A 23,267-nucleotide genomic window follows, 5' to 3' on the forward strand; every position below is an offset into this window, starting at 1 on the left:
CCACTCCTCTTGGGCTGGTCATCTTGGGGCAGAGTTCAACATGGAACCCAAGACATTAGTTACATGAAGATTAAAACAGTAAAATCCATTCTTAATGCAGAACCATTCTTCTTTGTATCTTCTTTTTATGATCTATTTGATTCCCCAGAAATAAAGCAGCTGAAAGGATAAAAAGCCCTTTACTTACACCAACTTCAATGGGTTAAGCTGTCCTGAGAGGCCCCCCCCTCCACCCCCTTCCCTGAGAGGGAGAGACGAACTAGAGCGAAGGCTAGATTCAAGTGGGTTTTTCCATGTTGGTCTGGAGTAGCACAACAAAAATAGAGTCTAAGACAGGGGTAGTCAAACTGCGGCCCTCCAGATGTCCGTGGACTACAATTCCCAAGAGCCCCTGCCAGCGAATGCTGGCAGGGGCTCCTGGGAATTGTAGTCCACGGACATCTGGAGGGCCGCAGTTTGACTACCCCTGGTCTAAGAGTACCTTAGTACCTAAGACCAACCAAGATTGATTCAAGGCGTGAGCTTTCGAGTGCAGGCCCTCTTCCTCAGACTAATGAACCACCATCATAACTGTGGAGATAGAAGGCAAAAGCAAATTATGGCAAATTAGTAAACTGTGTCCTGATATCCAAATGAAGCCAACATGATGCTATATGATCATTCTTTGCGGAAACAGCTCATCAGTCCCTTTGAGTTCAGTTGTCGTTCACAAAAAAACATTGGAGAATTAAAACGGTCCACGTTAGCAATCGATGGCAGACACTTTCACAGTTGTGAAAAGAAAGAATTCAAAGAGATTAGTCGCTGGCCTAATCCGTCTGAGCCACAAAACCTGGGACGCTGTGGAGCAAATTTTCTGTCCATGGTGCTGAACGGCTCAGCCCCAGGCTCGCTTGGCCAAACGGCTGGGAGACCTTGTAGTTGGTTTTCTGATGGGCGTCATGAAGTCAGCGCACTGTAACCGATGCCTCGTGGTGACATTCTCTCTGAGAGAGAGGAGTGTGCCGAGGTATTCAACCTTGGCTGTTGAGATCAATATCTGTCGCAAGAGGCTGATTTTAATAAAAGGGCTCTCTCGGCTTTCCGATCTCTGTGACAGGTAGGAGCTTGCTTTGGGCCCATCGTTCTCCTTGCTTGGTGTGACACATGCGTCACGACACGGAATACAAAATATTCCAAATGTTGGTGTGCGACCCTCCTTCCGGGGACCTTGGAGCTCATTTCTACAATTCCTCCTGGAACCTTGAGAACCGCCGGCTGCCAAAACAGACTCCATGGGGGACAGCTTGACATCTGCCTGGCAAATAAGACGACCTGAGCTGCTGGGTGTACACTTTTCACCACATAAACTGCTTAATGTGGAGTTGTGGTTAAGAGCGGCGGCTTCTCATCTGGCAAGCAGGGTTTGATTCCCCGCTCCTCCACGAGCAGTCAACTGGGCGGCCTTGGGCCAGTCACAGTTCTGATAGAGCTGTTCTCACAGAGCAGTTCTGTCAGAGCTCTCTCAGCCCCACCTCCTTCACAGGGCGTCTGTTAGTGTTGCACGCTCTGTCTGTTGTGGGGAGAGGAAGGGAAGGCGATTGGAAGCCAGTTTGAGACTCCTTCGGGCAGTGAAAACGGGGCCTATGAACCAACTCTTCTTCTTCTTCTCCTCCCTCTAGCAAAGCAGGGCTGTGGATTGAATGCTTTCCTGCCTGTCCTCAGTGAGCGCCGCGCAAAGAAGCACATTATACCTTTCCTGCTTTGCCGTTGATGGGAAAATAACGAGCAGGGTGGGCAGAGAGAAATGGGCCTTAGATAACAGCCACGCGGAAGAGCATGTCACGACAGGCCTGCTTAGCGGCACATGGCCACAGTCGCCGCAACAGCTCCCATCGATCGGATCTCGGGAGCAAGGCGGCCGCGCCGGAGGGAGGCACAGGAAACAGCTCAGAATGCTTTCTGTACGCGGCCGTCAGCCCTTGGAAATGATCCGCTCGGGGGCTTCCTGGTGCGTCAGGCTTATGTATGCAGATTGCCCATCAGCTCGGGGGTCCCGGGTGTAGTTCCTCTCCCCTCACACGAAGACTGGGGCGGGGGGGGGGGATTGGAAGATCCTCTTGGACTGAAGGAAGATTTCTCACCCCCAAAAGAAGTCAGGCATCCACGTGAAGCTTAGTGCAGGGGAAGGATACAACCCACTCTCCCAGTTCTTGGTATGCCCGGGGAACAATTCAGGAGAGCTGGGTCCCCAACGTGGAGCCTGGGGGCGCCATGGCAGCTGCCAACCCCTTTCCTGACACTTGGGAACATTTGGGGAAAGTAGGTGGAGCCACTTGAACCTTTGATCACCCATGGTCTTATATGGTCGTATATCACTAATAAATGTTTAACAACTTTACACAATATATTTAAAAATTAATGAGCACCCACCCATTCGGGACACCCTTCCAGGGCTGTCAAGAAACCTGGTTAAGAAATCCAGCTCCAAAGTGACTTTCTTCTCCCAGGGAGCTGATCTCTCTGAATCGGAGACCGGCCGGCCCTCCTACCCACTCTGACCATTAGGAAGCACCTGATTTGGAGTCAGACATTCTCTCCAGACTCTCCCGAGTGTGAAAACTTCATCCTAGGCAGCAAAGCATAGAAATCGAGGCCCCTCCCATGGTGACTTACGGCCCTGTGCCAGTTACCCTCAGAGAATCCAACGCTCTCCATCTCTGCAAATGCGGTCTGATGTTAGCCGTGAATCTGCCTTGCCCGTTGACTGCCGATCACATGGAATTCTGGGAAGGCCTCCTGGCTTGACTTGGAGGTTGGCGACCACCTTCCCCGGCAATCTCCAAAGTGCTCCCGACACAGCTGCGGTGGTGTCCAGCCGCTGGGTATGGCTCGTGTGTGCTGGCGAGGGGCTCGGCTTTCTCCGCGGGCCAGCTGGCACAAGCTTGGGCTCTAATTAGGTTAATGGGATGCGCCGCTCAACTTGGCGCAGTTCGTTTAGTTGATGAGTTGGTGACCTTCGGAGCCATGTGCCGAATACCTCTGGTGGTGATTGGCAGGTTAGTTTTTGGCCCGCGGCGGAGAAGACCATGTAGGACAGCCTTCCGGAAAGATTCATCAGGCTTCGAGAAACCCCAGAAGAGGCGCAATCATACAGAATATGGTTGGGAAGCAGAGCTGTGGACACGCCCACCTGGGGCTCCTCCCCTTCCCATCCTCTCCAGGCTCGTCATTGGCCATTTTGGGAGGGGGTGGGTCGGTCGACATGCCCGTATATGGTCATATCACCTGATAAATGTTTAACACATTAAAAAAAAAGATTAAAAATGAAAACTCTGGTTGAGAAAGCCTGATTTAGGAGCTCAGGTGACGCCTCAGCGGCAGAGCATTGGCTTTGCATGCAGAAGGTCCCCAGTTCGATCCCCGGCCTCTCCAGTAACAGTTAAAAGATCAGGTGATGTGAAAGACCTGCTTGGGACCCTGGGGGAAGCTGCTGTCAGCCAGAGTGGACAATACTGACCACGATGGGCTGAGGGTCTGATTCAGTAGAAGGAAGTTTCACACGTCAACTCTTGTTGGAAGGAACTTTTCCCTGACGCTCCAACCAGAGAAGAGCTGGGTTTTCACTTCCCGAAGTAGACCCAAAGCCGCTTCCTAACACCTTTCCCTCCTCCCACAACAGACACCCTGTGAGGTAAGTGTAGGGCTGAGAGAGCTCTGAGAGACCTGGGACTGGCCCAAGGACACCCAGTTGCCTGCATGCGAAAGATATGGGAATCCAAGCCAGTTCTCTGAATCAGAGGATGCCGCTCCTAAACACTACACCAGGGGTGGCCAAAACAGTGGCTCTCCAGATGTCCATGGACTACAATGCCCATGATCCCCTGCCAGCACATGCTGTTTCCTGGCACATTTCGGAGCCTGGTGTTCTACAGACTCTCCAGAGTGTGAAAATTTAATCCGAGGCGGCCAGGCACATGAACACAGACCCGCGCCGTTGCACCTGACGACTCCGTGCCAATTACCCTTGGAGACGGTTTCCATTTTGAGACGCCAACGCTCTCCGTGTTTGCAAATGCGGCCTAATATTAGCTATGTATCTGCCTTACCTTCTGGGCCTGCAAATCTTGGCGAGTGGCAGGGAACAAGAAGTTAATTCCCCGGCCTCCTGGGTGTTGGATGACAGTTCTGCCTCGCTTCTCCGAGCGGGAACTGCATTTCCCCCTATAATGGCGGAGCCAGCGAAGGGGCGCTAATCTCACCTTGCCTGTTCGTGGACTAGCTGAAGAGGAGTAGGAGCAAACAAATCCCTGGCCGGAGTTGCAATGCGGTTGTATTCTAAAGGGAGTTAATTTATAACATTCAGTTTTGAGCCATGGCCTCTTATCGCGTGGTTGTTAATGGGGGAGGAAATGAAACATTTAAAAAATTCTAGCGGAAAGGCGACCCCAGCATGGGGAACAAGGGATTAGTTTAATAAGAGTTTTAAGCATTCAGTTGAGCGGGGAGTTGGTTGCTAGGAAGGTAGCCGTGTCCCATGTACGGAGGACTGGCAAAGGGAACTGGGGTGCTTAATAATTGTAGGAACAGTACAGTTGGCAGGGCCCAGATAGGGACTGCAGATCTCTTGGACTGTATGACGTTATACACGAAGCCCGTTCCTTTCCTCCCAGAAGAGGGAAACTCAAAAGTCCTCCTTGCTTTGGGAACGGTGGTAAACCATTCCTTCCTGTAACCCGGGGGTTCTCAACCTTCCTAATGCCACGACCCTTTAACACAGTTCCTCCTGTTGTGGTGACCCCCAACCATGAAATGATGCAAGGGTTCTTTCATAAAAATTAAACCAAAACTGACCAATGGCATGAAGATCCCTTGTTCATGATGGTATATAAATAGGCTTTCCCCCCGGGGTTCTCAGTTCAGTTCTGCCTCTTGTCGCTGCCACCTGGAGCGCTGCCACCTGGAGACGGCAGTGTGCTGGAGGCACTGCAGGAATGGCTGGTGGCTGAGTGTGGGTGCCTGCAACAGTGGCAACAGTGCCAGTGCCTCCCACCCCCTGGCCAAGCTGCTCACCCTGCCGCAACCGCTGTGAAAGGGTCGTTCGACCCCTGAAGGGGTCCCGGACCCTAGGTTGAGAGCCACTGCTGTAACTGGTTGATGTGCAATGGGACTATTGGGTAGATGTACCAACAGGGTTCTTTGCACACCACACCTGTATACCGTGAATAACTGAGAGGTGTATTTTTTCTGCTTTCATCATCAAGAGTTCTGTTCCCTGGGAGGGCCATCGGCTCTACATTTAGCATCTTGGTATTAACACTTAACCACAAAGTACACAACGTAATGAGGAAGCACCCCTCAAGCTAAGTTTTAAAAATCAGGGCATAGAATTTATGAATAGGCATGTGCACATGCAAAACAATTCATATCGAATTCAGCCTGAAATGATTCAGGTCAAATCCACGATGCACGAATGCCCCTTCCCTTTTTTAGATTTGGCCAAATTGATTCTGCCAAATTGGAAACATTTCAGAGATTTTGCACGTGCATGTTCCCCCCTGCCCCACTTTCACAGGCAAAGCTGCCAGGGAAGGTAGGGGGGAGCATTTAAAGGGAGTGGCCGGCCACCTAACAGCCTATGAGTGCTGTTCCCTTTAAATCCCTCCCTCCCCCACCGTGGGGGAGGGATTTAAAAGAAACAGGTGTGGCTCTTGTCATTATCCGTGTTTTTGCGCCGACCCTCCCCCTGTGTTCTCAGGTGCTGCCTGGGAAAGTGCTGAGGGGGATGCATTGAAATGACTGAATTGCTCAGTCATCATTTTCGGGACCATTTGAATGCAGGGCGTGGGCAGTTTGGCTCACCACTCTGAGCTCCTGACTGTTTTTAAATTTAACCACTGTCGACCCGGCCCCCCACGATTCTGGCTGCTGGCCCAACGGTTAAATCTTCCAGCTGCGGAGCTGGAGGCTATTGGTGTCGAACAACAACAATAACAAGAAAATCCACTTCTGCATGTGACGAAGAGCGGTCACTCCGAGCTTGGCCCCATTTCGGGTGGGTAGTTCGGGAGCTCTCGAAAGGCTGGCCGTGAGCTCCCCGCGAGAGGTGATGCGGGAGATTGCCTTCAACGCACTTGCAAAGGAGTCTCTGGTATCATCTATATGCGGCTGCTGTCACGGTGGTGAGCAGCTCAAGGAGATGCCAGCAAAATATCTTGGGACACGGTCGTGGGTTTCCATGCATTTTTCATTGCCGTCTGAGCTTTGGAAGAGAGAGGCACAGCAGGCAGGGCTGAGATAAAGACCTTCAGCGCGGGACGAGGTAAACCAGATGCTCGTCATGCCAGAGGTCATGTTTTGAGGTAGGGCACCCCAGATCTAGGTGCCCCGGGCTAGCCTGAGATCTCTTCAGATCTTGTGCACTAAACAAGGTAAGCCTTGGTTAGAATCATAGAACCATAGAGTTGGAAGGGGCCACACAGGCCATCTAGTCCAACCTCCTGCTCAACACAGGATCAGCCCAGAGCATCCTAAAGCATCCAAGAAAAGTGTGTATCCAACCTTTGCTTGAAGACTGCCAGTGAGGGGGAGCACACCACCTCCTTAGGCAGCCTATTCCACTGCTGAACTACCCTGACTGTGAACATTTTTTTCCTGATATCTAGCCTATATCGTTGTAGTTTAAACCCATTACTGCGTGTCCTCTCCTCTGCAGCCAGCAGAAACAGCATCCTGCCCTCCTCCAAGTGACAACCTTTCAAATACTTAAAGAGGGCTATCATGGTTAGTACTTGGATGGATGTCCAGGGTTGCTACGCAGAGGCAGGCAATGGCAGTCCATCTCTGTCTTCTGCCCTGCCCTGAATGACCCAGCTAGCCCTCTCTTATTAGATTTTGGAAGCTAAGCAGGGTTGGACCTGGCTAGTACTGCTGCTGCCTTGCCCCAGGGAAGTCCCACCATGGGCAGACGAGTTCCATGGGATCCAGCCCTTGAATATTTCTTAAGACCTGTGCAGCGATGAGCATGTTGGCAAGTTCCTGCCCCAAGATATCTCGAATCTATGTTAGGATGCTGTGAGGAACCGAGAAAAGTAGCCAAAGGGAGAGGAGAGTGAGGAACACAAAGAGGGATGGGAATGAAGGGATTGTAGTGGAGGGTCTTGAACGAGGAATGGGGAGGGCCAGGGAATGAATTTCCCATGCAGCCTAAGCCACCTTGCAGGGTTGTTTTGAGGATGAATCAAAGGGGAGAAGAGCCTTATGCCCTGCTCTGAGCTCCTTGGAGGAAGGAAACAGAAGGAATGGGAGGGGAGGATGGATGGATGGATGGATGAACAGAGGCCTGGCTTTTATTGAGCAAGATCTCAAGAAGATCTCTTCATAGAGTGACAGCTGGGGAGAGGTTTGTTGTAGCAAGAGGAAGGGGAAGTGATTCTGGGGCAGTGAGGTGGGGGAAGTGTTGGAGGGCTTCTGGCCCTGTCAGTGGACTGGCTGATGGCACCTGCGTTTTGACCTCTGTGTAACAGAGTGTTGGATTGGATGGCCATTCTGCCTGATTGAACACAGCCTCTTGTGTTGTTATGTCTGGGGCAGTGATGTTCTGTCTTCTGGGTGCTTGGGGGGCAATGGTGGGACACCTGCTGGTGGATCTCCAGATAGCACCTGGCTTTTGCCTATATGTGACACAGAGTGCTTAACTGGATGGCCATTGGCGCCTGATCCAACATGGCCTCTCATGTGTTGTTATATCCAAGGCAGTGATACTCTGGATTTTTTATGCTTGGGGTGCATCAGTGGGAAGGCTCCTGGAGTTCTGGCCCCATTAGTGGACCTCCTGATGGCACCTGGGCTTTGGCCACTGTGTGACACATATTACTGGAGCGGATGGGCCATTGGCCTGATCCAACATGGGTTCTCTTATGCTCTTATGTCTGGGGCAGATATGCTCTGTCTGGGGGGCAAGAGTAGGAGGGTTTCTGGAGTTCTGGCCAGCCTGGTGGACCTCCTGATGGCACCTGGGTTTTGGCCACTCCGTGACACAGAGTGTCGGACTGGATCGGCCATTGGTCTGATTCAACATGGCTTCTCTTATGTTCTTTTGTTCTGATGTGATTGGAATCTGCTTCGAGACTCATCAAGGTCGACAAAAACAGGGCCTGAAAACCAACTCCTCTCCTCCTACCAATCGGTGGGTGGCTTCCTGTACCTTGCCCCTCCAATCCCTGCACCACACTGAACGCAGACTTTTCCTTGCTCGGACTCATCTGCATTCTGCGTCGCGCCCGCCCATCTCCCATTACGACTCTTTGTTTGATTACTTTTAAACGGCGCCGGCTGACGGTTCTTCTCCCGCTCGTGACGCAACGGCCGTTTGCATAATAGATGCCGCCTCTCCCGGCCAGCGTTCCGTTTTTCACCACTTCCTCAAAGAGATTCATGTGGTGCCCCTGAACCTTGGGATTGGAAGGGAGGGTTGCTTGTGTCTCCTGGGGTGAAGGATGGCTTCTTGCTATGTTCTTACAGCCTCGTAAAAACGCCGCTAAATTCAGAGATGGCGTTTAGTCGCAGACAGATTCTGGGACGAACCCCGTCCTGTCTGTTGGGCTTTATGGCTCGCCGTATAAGTTCTTGGGCGCCATTTGCGCGTCGTTCCCTTTGACTTATGGCGGGCGGGTATCCCCCGCCTCGTACTCGGCTCTCGGATGACGGTCGGAATTGCAGTCGCTGGAGCAAAATTGAAATGGGGGAGAGGAGCGTACTTTTTATATATGATCACGTAAATCAGAGCTTGAGAGAAGCAAAAGACTTCTGTAACAGGAGGAGGGAAAAGGTTGTGTTCAGTGCCAGCAAGAAGCTGTTCCGCCAGTGGAAGAGGGACTTGTGTCAGCGGAAGGTTCCTTGTGCTAGCGGAAGACACCACTGTTAGCTCACTGGAACGGCAGGATATGGCCCATAGGTTTTTGTGAAGTTTATTGTGAATGCATATTAATATTGAGGGATGGTGTTTTTGTTTTTCGCCATGTTAAATGCCATCAAGTAGCTTCCAGCTTGTGATCCTATGAATTCATTACCTCCAAGAATTGCTATTTAGGAACCATCAGGTGGTCAAGATACGCAGGGATTGCCCTCAAGGGTCTTTTCTCACTCCTTCATGGCCGCCGTTCCCAGTCACTGTCTCTGTCTGATTTCTTGGCTGCACTCTCCCTTGTTGGGTGATGACGGAGACGAGAAATAGGAGATCTTGAATAATTTTAATTCCTTCATTGTCAGCCTTAATGGGGTGCAATTCCCCAGTAGTGGTCACCTTGTTTGTCTCCTTGATGTCTCCTTGATGTTGGTTGGCCAGGCAAACACAAGCACAGAATCCTTTTGGAAGTGAGAAATGGAATTAATGTTTTTCGACTCTCTCTCCCTCCCTCTGTCCCTCCCTCCGTCCATCCGTGTTCTTCTTTCGGAATTGCGGGGTGGTTCCTTCCAATGCTGTGAGATCTTCCTCCTGTAGCTGAGCCAGCCCGGATCTTTGATTTTCTTCTGGTCCCCGTTGAGTTTCTCTATCTCAGATGGGTCCGGCACTGAGCTGCATGCCTCCTCCTGCCTCCCCTCCTCTCTCTTTCCAAGGAAACCGAGTCCCGGCATGAGGCGGCAAAAATCTGCAATTTTAGATTCTGACGCGGCATGTCATGCCTTGTCAAAGCCTTCCTAAAAATAGCAGCTTTGTAATGGAGCTGCTGAAGCTGCCCTCCGTGGCTGCTTCTCAGACGCTGGTTATAAGCAAGACGTGGCCCAGACTCTTGGCATGCAGGGAGCGTCCCTGGAGGGGGGCAAGGATGGGAATATGGGACGCCCCGCTGTTGCCAGCCTTATGGCACCAGGCGTGCCTTCCTGCCAAAGGAAGCATCGTTGTTGTTGTTGAATATTGTTTGTTTAGGCATTTTAAATCCTACCATTCTGTTATCGAGATGCTCAAGATGATCGAAAATCAATTGTGTAGAAACATTCTGTTCTGTGTGTGCGTGTGTGTGTAATGTAGGGAAATGCCAAAAATGGAAGGGGGGGTTGGATTTGGGAATATTGAATGTGATAAATATCATGGTCTCCTGATATTCCTGAATTCAAATACTGGTATGGTATCCTGATTGAGTAAATATTCGGGAATGCTGAATTTTTCGGCTCCATTATATCCTAAGGGGCTCACGATAATCCGTTGTCTCCACAGGGTCTTATGCAGCCATTCTCAATCTGTTTCCCATTGAGAAACCCCTGAGACATTCTTCAGGCATCCAGAAACCCCGGGAGTGGCATGATCGTGCACAATATGGTTGGGAAGCATAACTGTGTACACACCCACGTGGGACCCTTCCCCTTCCCACGGGAGTGGGTCAACATGACCATGGTCATATCATCTGCTAAGTGTTTAACAGGTTGGGATGGCAGAGACGGTTTGCCGTTGCTTGCCTCCATGCAGTAGCTCTGGTCTTCATGATCTCCCCTCCAGACATCCATCCTGTGTAGCTTCTGAGTCTGGGCCAGCCGGAGGCATCTGTGTCAGGGCATTAAGAGTCATTAATGGTACTAAAGATATTTTAATAGCTCTTTCCACTTTCAGGAATTCACTCCCGAGAGTCCTTTTTGCTTTTTCCAAGAGAAACGAAATCGCCTTCAAAAACATATACAAGTAAACTAGGGACAAAGCCCGTTGCATTCAATAATACAATGAGCGCTAGATTGGGGGGTGGGTGGGGTGTAAGAACTCTGCAGATGGCCTCCCCCTTCCCCTCCCCCCAGGACCTGGAAAAGTTGCAGGATGGAGGACCCCGGGCAGGGAACTCACTGGCAGGGGCAGCTCTCATGCAGCAGAGATCTGCAGCCTCCGAGCCTCGGAGGGAAGTGGAAGGAGGAGGGGATGGTCAGAGGTGAGGGGCGGAAAGTGATTGGCTGGCTGCTGGACTGACAGGCAAGCAGATTGGAGGAGGAGGCACTCGGGCGGGACAGCCGCCCTGAGTGGGTATTAAGCACTGAGTGGCACTTTAGCCGTGAGACCAGCTCCTCCTCCTAGGGCTTACCTGAAATATTAAGTGGAACAGATGAAAGATTCGGAAGGACTAGAAACTTGCTCGAATGCCACAATATCCATTGAGCAAAATGGGGGAGGTTTTGGCCTTTCAGTCGCCAAGAGCCCTGTCTTAGGCCGAACAACAGAGCGGCTTTCTCAAGAGACAGAAGGGAGTGGAGGCATAAGTAACGTCGAGCAGTTGGATAATTAAAATAAGATGGTTTTGGGGGGAAAGCGAGCGAGAACACGAGATTGGAGCTCAGTCAAACGGCAGATGTTGGGAGTGATTTGCCGCAAAACCTGTGTGGAGGAATGTCTTTTAAAAAGTAAAATAAAGTTCACGCCCTCTTAAACGCAGCCGGAGTGCTTTGCCGTTTCTCTCGGCAAACTCTTTGCTGGCACCGTCTGAGTCAGCCATGCTTGTAACAGGTGCTGCCGGCATCTTAATTGTTTCGGGAGAGAGATCATTATGCATCTGCTCTCCGAAATAGCAATGAGTGCTCCGTTGGCACCTTGAGAGTTAGAGACAGATAATACAGGGTTTGACCTTAAAGCAGGGGTAGTCAAACTGCGGCCCTCCAGATGCCCATGGACTACAATTCCCATGAGCCCCTGCCAGCGAACGCTTGGAATTTAGCCATGAAAGGCAAATAGTTTGCTTTGTCACAGCGCCGTTTCTTTTCTTTGGTGTTTAATTACTCCTGGTTGCATCCTGCTATTTGGGGCAGATTGTGTGTTGTGGGTCCTCGGCCTTCTCTGTTACCAGCAGGATTTTGGGGGGTTGTGTGCATGGCTGGAGACTCAGAGGGGTTGCTTTGACTACACCCTGGTCATAATTCCCTCCCTTCCCGGTTCGGGGAGCTACAGCAAGAATTTGAACTTGGATCTCCCCATTCAAGGGAGTTCAACTAAAAGTTCAACTAAAACTTTCTGAGCTTCACCATTTTGGACATTTAGAATGTGTTGTCAGCTCCATTTCCTGAATCTCTTAGGCACAAAGTGGGGCCTTGTTGCTTGGGGAGAAGGAGGATTTGGTCTCTGCTCCTGCACCCTAGTCCTGCAGTGTAGTGGTTAGGGCGCTGGCCGAGGATCCTCATTGTTCTTGACATCCTAACAAAACACAGCACAAAATGAATGGGGCGGGATAGAAGGCATGAAGAACCCACCCCCCTCCTTACGGTTCTCCTTTCCTCTCTCTCTCGCTTGCAGTGGTGGAAGGTCGAGGAGGAGTCGTCGACAGCATGCAGCGGTTTTCAAGCTTGCCCGTCTACCTGCCGGCGAGCCACCACATCTCCAGAGCCGAGGCGTCCTTCTTCCTGAAGGAAACCAACCAGGACATTACGAGGAACGCCAGCCTGCAATCCAGGACGGAATCTTTCCTTCTCTACCGAGCCGCCCAGTTGCCCGTCTTAAACGTGACTTATGGCCCATTCACTGTCGAGCAAACGGTCCCCCTGAACCTGCTTCCGACGCCTGCAGCTTTCCGCTCTGCCGACCGGCTGACTTTCAACTGGAAATTGCAGGCGCGCATCATCGACAGGGCCGTGTTTTCCAACAGGCCGAAGGTTCAGGTTTTGTTCTACGTCACGGGCAAGGACTGGGGAGAGGAGGATCCCACAGAAACTTTGCCTTGTGTGCAGCTGGTGGCCTACCAGGAGAACAGAGTCGCTGTCGGCAGCTGTCGCTTGGAAGGTCACCTGGGGTTATGCGTCACGCGGTTGGAATTTTCTCCCAGCTGGTTCGACCTGGTGTCAGCCTCCTCTCTGTCACCGCTGGACCCAGAGTATCAACCCGTGGTGGAATCCTCTGAAGGGAACTCCGTGGAACTTTTCTATCGGATGTATGAGGCTGAGGCAGAGTGTCTATCAGAGGACCGGCCATCGGAATGGCTTCTTCGCTCCGAAGGCCCCGAAGCCCAAGCAGCGGCGGCTACGATGGGGAGAATCGGCAGTGTGGTTCTGTACCCCACCCGGGACAAGCTGAAGAAGTCCTTGCTGAGTCTCGACGACCACCTTCTGCTCTCGGTACCCCTCCGACCAGTCAAGGAAGGGGACCTTGTCACGTTTCACGTATCCCTCGCCGCTGGCTCTCGAGTAGATCAGTTTACATTAAGGTAAAGGTTCTTTTCTTCTTTTTTTGGCGGTGTGTGTGTGAATGCCTATGTTCTGTCAAACCTTTGTAACCCCAAAGGGTCATGACCCGGTTAGGATGGTTGGTGTGTTTGTCCTCCGTATTGGTGGAGGATGCCAACTTGGTGCAGCTGTCAGGAGCACGGATTTCTAATTTGGTGAACTGCCTTTGATTCCCTGCTCCTCCTCCACATGCAGCCAGCTGGGTGACCTTGGGCTCACCATAGCATCGATAAAGCTGTTCTGACTGAGCAGTACTATCAGGGCTCTCTCAGTCTCACCCACCCCACAGGGTGTCTGTTGTGGGGAGAGAAAAGGGAAGGCGAATGTAAGCTGCTCTGAGACTCCTTCAGGTAGAGAAAAGTGGCATCTAAGAACCAACTCTTCTTCTTCTTCAGTAAACTCAGGGCTCTCTCAGCCTCTCCTCCCTCATAGGGTTCCTGTTGTGGGGAGAGGAAAGGGAAGACAAATGTAAGCCTCTTGGAAACTCCTTCGGGTAGAGAAAAGTGGCACAAAAGAACCAGCTCTTCTTCTTCTTCAGGGCTCTCTCAGCCTCACCTCCCTCACAGGGTTCTGTTGCGGGGAGAGTTTTTACGGCCCCAAACCATTGAGGCGGTTTGTCCGGGTCTGCCTTTGCGTAGCAACCCGGGATTTCCTTGGGGTTCTCCCATCTAAAGAAAAACCCACGTTGATCCTCCTTAGCTTCTGAAAGTTCTTGAAATTGAGCTAGCCTGAACCATCCAGATCAGGGTGGGTAGTTACATTGCAGAGGTTTTTATAACCCAAGTCACAGAAAGGGGAGCAGTCGGGAGCTGCAACCGAGAGACACACGCTGTAAATCATTCTGGTGGGAGTCCCTGAGCAGGGACTGGAACAGATGTGGTTGTTACACTTAATGACTGATGAGAGTGGCCAGAGGTTCCAGCCTCGCTTGGTTGCGAAGGGATAAATGAAGTCCAATTCAGAACGAGGCAGTCTCAGACATGAGAAAAGGGTTACTGTAAGGGGAAAGTTGAACTTTGTGATTGGATAAATGAAACATGTTGGGCATTTCCCCCCGCCCCTTATTTTCCACCGGTTTTCACTATTTTGTATAGTGCCCCCCATCTACATAATTGACCTCTGAAACTGCTTCTAGGCCAGGGGGCTTCTCTGATGGGCAGTGGCTCTGCAGGGCCTCTCTAGAGAAAGGCTTCTCTGGAGACAAACTGAGAAGCAAAAAGAGAACTAAAATAAGACTGCTACACCACTTGTATAAAATAGACAAAAGATAATAATAACTGAGAATTGCCTTGATGTTGTGATGTCATTTCCAGGGATCACCTGGAAGTGACGTCAGTCCTCTCTAGGAATTGCTGGAAAATCTATGGTTTCTCCTGGAAGTGATGTCAGGGTGTACACCTTGTGACACTGTGAACACTGCCTTTGTGAGGAAAAGGAAGGTAAAGAGGAAGAGAGTCTTAATACCAGACAGAGGAGGGAGGGAAGCAGGACCACCTTATGTGTCCTAGGTGTTTTGTTGGCCCCACCCCTACCTCCCTCAAAATATATTAATGATTATATTTTACAACTGCATTTGGTATAAAGGCAAATATAACCGTACTTTCAAGGCCTCAAGGCATGAGGGTGCATTGCTACTACTGTATTTAATTTTTTTTCTTATTTAAGAAAACAAAACATTTTTTCGCGGGATCTCAAAATTTCACGGGCCCAAGATACTTATCCAAAAACAGGGAGAATGCTGAAAGTGATGGAATAGATTTAATTCACAAAGTCTCTGTGCTTCGTTGAGGGAGTCAGAACATGCACCTTGTGCTGGAGCTATAGGCAGCCAATGAATTTAAAAGGGCCTCAGGAGGCGGGGTTTATAGAGGGGAGGGGCCTCAGCAAAGCCCCGCCCTCTGAAGCAGCCACTTTCTCCAGGGGATCTCATCTCTGTGGCTGAGAGATCAGTTGCAATCCCACGAGGTCTCCGGTCCCCCCGAGATGTTGCTCGCCTACACTTTTTAAAAATTGCAAGACACTCTGGTGCCCGCCAGTGTTATGTTGGGGACTGTCGCGGGCATGGTTAGCTAGACGATATATAAAAAATTGTTCATCTGAGCAACTGGAGGGTGGTGGGAAGGCCTGATCAATTTTTTTCTCTCCACCAATCTGTTTTTGCTGTACCCTTAACTGTCAGCCTTTCTGTTCCGAGTTGTACAACTCCAAGAGAAATTGGAGCCGGGACTTTTGGGGAATGAAAGGCCAAGAGGTAATTGGAAATGTTCGGCGCCAAGAAAAATGGTCGTCGCCGGGGAAGGGAGAAGATAGAGCAGGCGTATTGGGGGGGGGGTAGAGAGAGAGAGGACTCTGACTTTTAATTTCATGATGTCAGAAGGAATGAAGATGCTGTTTTATTTATTCGTTAATGGATTGCTTCTCTGTTTTAAAAAGAGAGCCCCAGGTGATATGGAAACACCTTAAGAATAATTGTCGCTTTTTGGGTTCGTATATACTGCGCCCTTCAAAACGGCCCCGTTCTCCAGGAGAACTCATCTCTCTTTTCTGGAGATCAGTTATAGGTTCAGGGGGTCTCCAAGCCTTGGAGAGGTTGAGAAGTCTGAAAATTACCCTAGAAGTAAGTGCACATTTTATTGCACGGTGCTGAAGGTCAATGCGAAACCATGCATGAAAATCTCAGTAGAAAACAAGACAAGAATGCCTCAAGTAGTGCAAAATGTGACGCGGATAACGAAGCGGCCTGACCCGATATGATCCAAATGGATCTTCTTCAGAGATTATTAGGTCTGTGGGTTTGGCCAGGATGCAGGCGCTGCAGCTCCAACAGAAAGAGAACGTCAATTAACAAGGAGGAACAACAGAAAAACTCATCCACTGACCAGATGACAAAATGTGGAAGGTTCAAGGGGGTGGCAGGTGACAGTGGAAGAGCAATAGGGTTGTGAGTGTCCTACATAGTGCAGGGGGTTGGACTAGATGACCCAGGAGGGCCCTTCCAACTCAGAGAGACCCTTTGGAGATGGGATTGTTGCTACCCTCCCTTTGCCCTCTAGGGGGGGTGGGATACCACTTGGACTGAATGATCCCCCTCCCCACACGGCCCTTGAGTGTCATCGACCCTACGAGGGAGAAATTATCCAACTGAAGTTGATGTGTTCAGTGCAGAATTACGCCATGGGACATAAAAATCACCGTCGTTCCGACATCTGATTTATAAAGCTTTTTTTCGTGGGCACTCTTTATTTTCAGGCCATTAGTAAAGTCCATAAAGACCCAGGAGGTTATTGTTCCTTAAAAAATGTAGAATTTTCTCTTTCTCCAAGCTATATATATATATATATATATAGATATATTTATAGGAGTATGTTTGCCTTGGGAGGCAGAGGTTTTCTTTCCCCCCTCTTTGTGGGTATAACGGATTGTTTTTAATCATGTCTGTGTATTAGCAGAGCGTAACGTATTCCATTCTGGGGGGTACGAGGTTATAGATCAAAGCCGGGTTCCTCTCCGCCACATCTCTGTGATGGGAACACCAGTCTTGGGGGATGTGAAGCGATAGCCTCAATCTGCATATTTTTATGGGCTTGTTTTGCCTTGTTGTCCCCCTTCCCCCTTTGCAGAATGGATTGAAATCTCTCCCGCCGCCCCCAGTCCTCTCTTACGAACGGTTGTCACGTTTTGGCATGTGGACCGATTTTGAATATCGAGCGGTTTACGGGAGCGGTCTAAAAATAGACCCGGTGAGAAATCTTTTCCGTCACGCCTTCCCAGTCTTGGCGCCTCTTCCCGCAGCCACGACATAAAACCTTCGGAAGCATCCTGTCGGAACGGGACCGGAAGTAATGGATCTGCACTCTCCGGAAGCAAGAGCGTCCTTTTTATCTGCATAGGGAGCTTTTTACAATACCGGCCTTTGTTGCCCAAACTGGACCGGGATGGGGGGGGGGGAGAAAAAGAGGAAGGAAGAGGAAGAATTGGTTTTTTATATCCCGCTTTTCTCTACCAGAAGGAATCTCAAAGCACCTTACAGTCGTCTTCCCTTCCTCTCCCCTCAGCCTGTGAGGGAGGTGGGGCTGAGAGAGCTCTGTGAGAGCAGCACTATCAGGGCTGTGACATGTCCAAGGGCGCCCAGCCGGCTACATGTGGAAGAGTGGGGCATAAGACTCGGCTCACCGGTTGCCACTCTCAACCACCACACCAAACTGGAAATGAGCTTTAAAAAGGATTCTACCCTCCCCCCCAAAAAAAACCCTTTGTAGCTTCTGTATACCAGGGTGGATCTTGGTAGTGGTACCCCAGAATAAACTTATGAACCCGTGACTTCTTCGGGTAGTAATTATGAAGAGAGTGAGTGAGTGAGAGAGTGATTGTAAACATGGACAAATAATGTTATTGTATACAAACTAAAAAGAGTAAAAATGTAAAGAAACCACATGAGAAGTCATTCCCTTGCGAACGATAGGGTTGTGAGTGCCCTGCATAGTGCAGGGGGTTGGACTAGATGACTCATGAGGTCCCTTACAACTCTTTGATTCTATAATTCTACACGTGGACACATCCATACGAATGAGAGGGCACACTCAAAGGAAGGTGGAACAAAACTGGGAAATGTTGAGGAAGGACCTATGACCTGAAATCCTGGGCTTGAGGAGACATTTGAGGGCAACACAGCTGAGCTACAAGGAGCAGAACGTGAAGCTGTCTAAGCAAAGAGTAATCTTTCTACTCCATCTGCAGGATTTCCAAGTGGCGTCATGGCCGCAACCCCGTGCCTTGATGTGACTCCCTAAGTTTCTGGTCCTGTTCTGGTTCCAAAGGGTCGGACCAGAACTAGAATCATAGAATCATAGAGTTGGAAGAGGCCATACAGGCCATCTAGTCCAACCCCCTGCTCAACGCAGGATCAGCCCTAACCATCCTAACTAATGGGTTGAAATTAATTTAAGATAATTTTCAGCTAAACATCCGAGTACAAGTGAAGTCTGACCAGAGCAGAGTAAAGTGGTGACATCACAACAGCCCAAATTCCTGTTTGCCTTTTTAGCTACCGAATCACACTGCTGACTCATGTTCAGTGTCTGGTCTCCTGAGACCCCCAGATTCTTTTCACACGTACTACTGCCAAGAGAAATCTCGCCCATCCTATAGTGATGCGTATGATTTTTTCCAACCCAAATGAAGAGCTTTATTTATCACTATTGAAATTCATTTTAGCCCAGTTTTCTAGCCTGCCAAGATCATCCTGTATTCTGATTCTTTCTTCTGCTGTGTTTGCTGCCCCTCCTAGTTTAGTGTCGCCTGCAGATTTAATAATCTATTCCTTCATCCAAATGATGTGCTGAAGTTGCAGGAGCCTATGAACTGGTCTTTGGTGTTCTTTAGAAAGGAGGGGGACTTTGCTCGGCTTCTGGTTCCTTTCCTATGCAGATATGTCCTTGGAAGGGGGGAAAAAATTAATGCTTTTAAAATGCGACGACGATCGATCCAGTCCTGCCAAAGTGAAACCTTTGTGCTGAGCCGGAGGCCCTTCCCAAACGTTCAATCGTGCGCTGATTAAGAAAGCAATTTTTTGCATTTCCGCCCCTATTTCGTGGGGATCTCCCCCCCCCTCCCCCTGTAATAGGAGTAAGCGATGGTTGTGTAGCAGTTCCTTGATAAATGGCTTTGAAGATGGATTAAGGGCCTCTGCTTTAGTTTGGTCATTGATCAATCTCAGCAGACGTTGATTGCTTTTGCATGCTGGAAAGCGGGCAGGGTGGATTATGCCTTAATTCATGTGGCCCTGCGTATACCGAAATAACGCGCCATCGGGGAAAAGTCACTGCGCCGAACTGAAAAGAGCTCTCGGGAACTCAAACTCTCTTTCCTGAGCCTCGAGAGCCTTTAATTGGAGTTGATGGGCTTTGAATGAGGGAACCTCTGCCAGCAAAACAGGGCTTCTGCTACCAAGCCAACAGCTTTCCCCTGTGATATGATGCCGACTGAATTTCAGAGTTCCTACGCAGTGGATGGAGCATTGGAGATGGAGACTGCATCGAGCATGGGGTTGTGTGGATCATGGCAGTGCCAGGAGGCAACATCAGGGGAAGGCCTTCACCTTTGTGCCCTGTGGTGGGCTGTCCAGAGGAACCTGTTGGCCACTGTGTGAGACGGGATGCTGGACTAGATGGACCACTGGTCTGATCCAGCAGGGTTCCTCTTCTGTTCTTATGAAGGCTTCAACCCCTATGTTCTGTTGCTGACCCTCTAGAGCAGGGGTAGTCAAACTGCGGCCCTCCAGATGTCCATGGACTACAGTTCCCAGGAGCCCCTGCCAGCGAATGCTGGCAGGGGCTCGTGGGAATTGTAGTCCATGGACATCTGGAGGGCCGCAGTTTGACTACCCCTGCTCTAGAGGAACTGTTTGGCTACTATGTGAGACCTGATTTTGGTCTAGATGAAACACTGGTCTGATTCCGTAGGGCTATTCTCATGTTCTTATGAAGGCTTTGGACTCTATGCCCAGTTGTTGACCCTCTAGAGGAACTGGTTGGCCATCATGTGAGACAAGATACTGGACTAGGTGGACCCCTGGTCTGATCCAGCAGGGCTCTTCTGATGTTATCATGAAGACCTTGGTCTCCATGCCCTGTTACTGGTCCTCTAGGGGAATGAGTGTGAGATGGACTGATGGACTGAATGGACCACCTGTCTGATGCAGCAAGGCTCTTCTGATGTTCTCATCAAGGCCTTGGCCTCTCTGCCCTGTTGCTGGCTGTCCAGAGGAACAGGTTGATCACTGTGTGAGATGGGGTGCTCTGGATGGCTGCTCTGATCCAGCAGGGCTCTTCTGATGTTCTTCTTTTTGGACATTGTGTATGATCGGTTAGATTGTGACGGATTAGAGGGACTGAGATTTGGAGTCAATGGAAAAGTCTCTCGTTTAAATTCAGCCTGGGGCCAAAATACTGATTGGCAGTGCAAATTACAGAGCAGATGGTTATTTGAGTACTGGCCGGTGCTAGTATAGTAAACGGGAGCCAAAGTGTGAGTCCTGATTTTGATCCTAGGTTTTGAACTGCTGTAGCCTTGAGTCAGGGCATTTGCCCATCTAGCTCAATGTTGTCAACTTGGTAGCCTAGGGAAGAGCAGTGTTTTCTAACGGTGGCTGCCCACAGTCCTGGAGTTTAAGATGCTGTGGCTTGACTCTGGTTCTCTCTCTGACTGTCTGTCTCTGTCTCTGTCTCTGTCTCTGTCTCTGTCTCTGTCTCTGTCTCTGTCTCTGTCTCTGTCTCTGTCTCTCTCCCCCTGCCGGGATTTATATCCTGTACCTTCGCATGAAGGTCCCAGGGTGGGTCACAAAAATGCCGAATAAAACAATCTGAATAATCAAAGAGCCCTACTATCACTGCTTGGTTCAAACAGCTCTATCAGTGCAGTGGGGAGCCCCAAGTCACCCAGCTTGGCTGCATGTCAAGGAGGAGTGGGGAATCAAACCCGGCTCTCCAGATTAGACGTTGGCGCTCCTGACCACTACACCACGCTGGCTGAAATCAAAGTATAAAGAAATTTTTTTTTAAGTATGTTGGATAGCCGCTAAACATCAATTTTGCAGGGACATCAATTTCAGTGAAGCTCTGTTTCCCATATGAAGAGCAAGCCCCACCCATCCCAAGCAAGCTGTTTAGATTTTGCGTCGGCTGACGCAAAATCTAAACAGCTTGCTTGGGATGGGTGGGGCTTGCCCTTGACCCAAATCTTGGGTCCTTGTAAATAAATAGTTGCTACTGAAGTGTAAATCACTTGGACCCTTCTCACAAAAAGAGAGCAGCCTTAAGATTTCCCCAAATTGAGGGATCATGAATAGAAGGGGATGGGGGAGGGCATTCGCCGAAGAAAAACGGAACCTCAGGGGGACACGGCGATACGCAGAGTCTATTAGAATGCTCCAAAGTGTGCGGAATAATAGTCAAATATTTGTAATGTTAATGAACACGCGGACATGCTGTGTGAACTTTCCTTTGCTTCATCCATCCAGCAGTTATAAATATATAATGCGCCGCGCATACGATATGAGGCCAAAACGGGAGCTATAAAAATGCAAATGGGAGGGGGGACCTTGCGTGGGGAGGGGGGAGAGAGAAAGTACCAGGGATGATTTCTCAGAAGACGCTCCCTGAGAATTGGCCCCTTGGTGTCGACTGACGGAGTTGCGTAAAAATCCTATGAATAATGGCGCTGTGTGTTTAGGGGATAATTTATTATCTCGCCCGGGATGTACAAAGAGTGTTTAACTCCATTAGGAGGAGGAGGAGAAGTCCTCGGGAAGAGGGAGGGGGAGGCCGCGGCTGACTTCGTTGTCTGGCAAAAGGGATTCGTAATGAACCTGGCTCGGTTTGGGAGGCGAAACAGATTCCAAAGGCTTTTAAAAACTGTTTTGGTGTGGTTTTCTCAAATGGATGCGCACTGAGAGGAGTGCCTCGACCAGCCAGTTTCTCTCAACTTCTTTACCATTGAGAAACCCCTGAAACGTTCCTCAGGCTTTGAGGAACCCCGGAAGTGGCACCATCACTCAGAATATGGTCGGGAAGCAGAGCTGTGGCCACGCCCACACGTGACCCCTCCCCTTCCCACCCCCTCCAGGCCCATCATTGGCCGCCATTGGCCCACCCATTGAAGAAACCCCTGGCTTAGACACTTCAGACACTGGTTTCAGTGTTTGTCGCAGTTCTTTCCTTCCCTATTTTTATCCTCACAACAGCCCTGCAAGGTATGTCAGTCTGAGAGATGGTGACTAGCCCAAGGCTTCCCAGTGAGCTTCGTGGCTAAGTGGGGATTTGAACCGTGGATTCCTTGGTCCTCGTCCAGTACTCGAACCGCTCCCCTGCTCCACCGTCTTGATTCATTTATGCCTAGGTGGGAGCTGGGTGGGGATATGATGGGGTTGCGACACAGCCTGTGACCCCACATGGTTTTTGGTTTTCAAATATGAAGTACCACAGGTAGCTCTAGGAATTGCTACAGCACTCTATGGTTATCATAGAGTGTCCGGCAATTCCTAGAGCTGCTCTATGTCACTTCTGTTTCTCTTTTACACCAGAAGCAACATGACACTGCAGCTAATGCCATTGGTTCTGAACCTTTTTCTTAGTGCCCATGGACTATGGGAAGGCGCAGGAAGATCTGCCTGCCCACAACAGGGAAATGGGACCCCGCGTTGAGCTGTAGAATAAACACTGGGGTATACATTATTTTAAACATCCGAGGCATTTTTTAAATAATAAGGATTTGGCTGCTCTCCCGCCCCTGCAATATTCCTGATTTCCCAGCCTTCTTTGGGCTTCTGTCGGGCCTCTGAACCTGGCTGTGTTCGGCCAGCAGGGTCACACTTGGCAGAAACCTGTCTTCACCTGTTCCCTCTCAACATCTGCTGCCTCTTTGTAATTAGCACCAATCTCTCTTTGCAGAAAGATGCAATTAACCCTCTGGTCCAGCATCAGGAGAGGAGAATGCATGTGCGCATGGGTGTGCCTGATTGGGTGTGTGTTCTTTTCTTCATCAGGGTTGGAGGTTGCATTCCGTGAGCACGAGGTGCATGCTTGCGCACGCACTGGGGTCACCTTATCCCAATCAATCTGACCAGCAGAAGTGGCGATTCTAGGAATTACTATGCGCAAACATAGACCCGTACATGAAAAGGGTAAAGATACAGGTCTAACAAGGGTGCGGGGGGAAAAAAAAGAAAGGATAGGGGAACGCTGCCTATCAAGAATTTGTTATTAATAACAAGAGGTCTGCAGAGATGCAAATCGCACGGTAGGGTTCGTAAGAAGAAGAAAAATAGCTTTTCTTGAATATTTTTTTAATGGTAATTGTTTGGAAATGCCCAAAGCATGTTTGCACATTTTAATGGCAAGGTGGGAAAAGAACATTCGGAAGAGATGGCATTTTCTTGGACAAGAGATTGGGTATTTTTCTTGACAGCATGTCAACCGAGGCATGTTTTCTTTAGAAGAAGAGTGGGCTTTTAGACCCTGAAGGAGTCTCAAAGCGGCTTCCGATTGCCTTCCCTTCCTCTCCCCGCAGCAGACACCCTGTGAGGGAGGTGGTGTGGAGAGAGCGCT

The 23,267-nt window shown here is 49.9% G+C and overlaps 1 protein-coding gene across 1 annotated transcript in view; it reads left to right on the forward strand.

Moving 5' to 3' along the window:
* Positions 1–23,267, forward strand: part of TMEM132B (transmembrane protein 132B) — a 218,965-nt gene that overhangs the window by 60,183 nt on the left and 135,515 nt on the right. The window contains exon 2 of the mRNA XM_077308304.1: positions 12,242–13,145. Coding sequence (XP_077164419.1) covers positions 12,242–13,145 — 904 coding nt within the window. The remainder of the gene's footprint in view (positions 1–12,241; positions 13,146–23,267) is intronic.

The sequence above is a fragment of the Paroedura picta genome, chromosome 13 (assembly GCF_049243985.1).
Source record: "Paroedura picta isolate Pp20150507F chromosome 13, Ppicta_v3.0, whole genome shotgun sequence".
In the NCBI taxonomy this organism is placed as follows: domain Eukaryota; kingdom Metazoa; phylum Chordata; class Lepidosauria; order Squamata; family Gekkonidae; genus Paroedura; species Paroedura picta.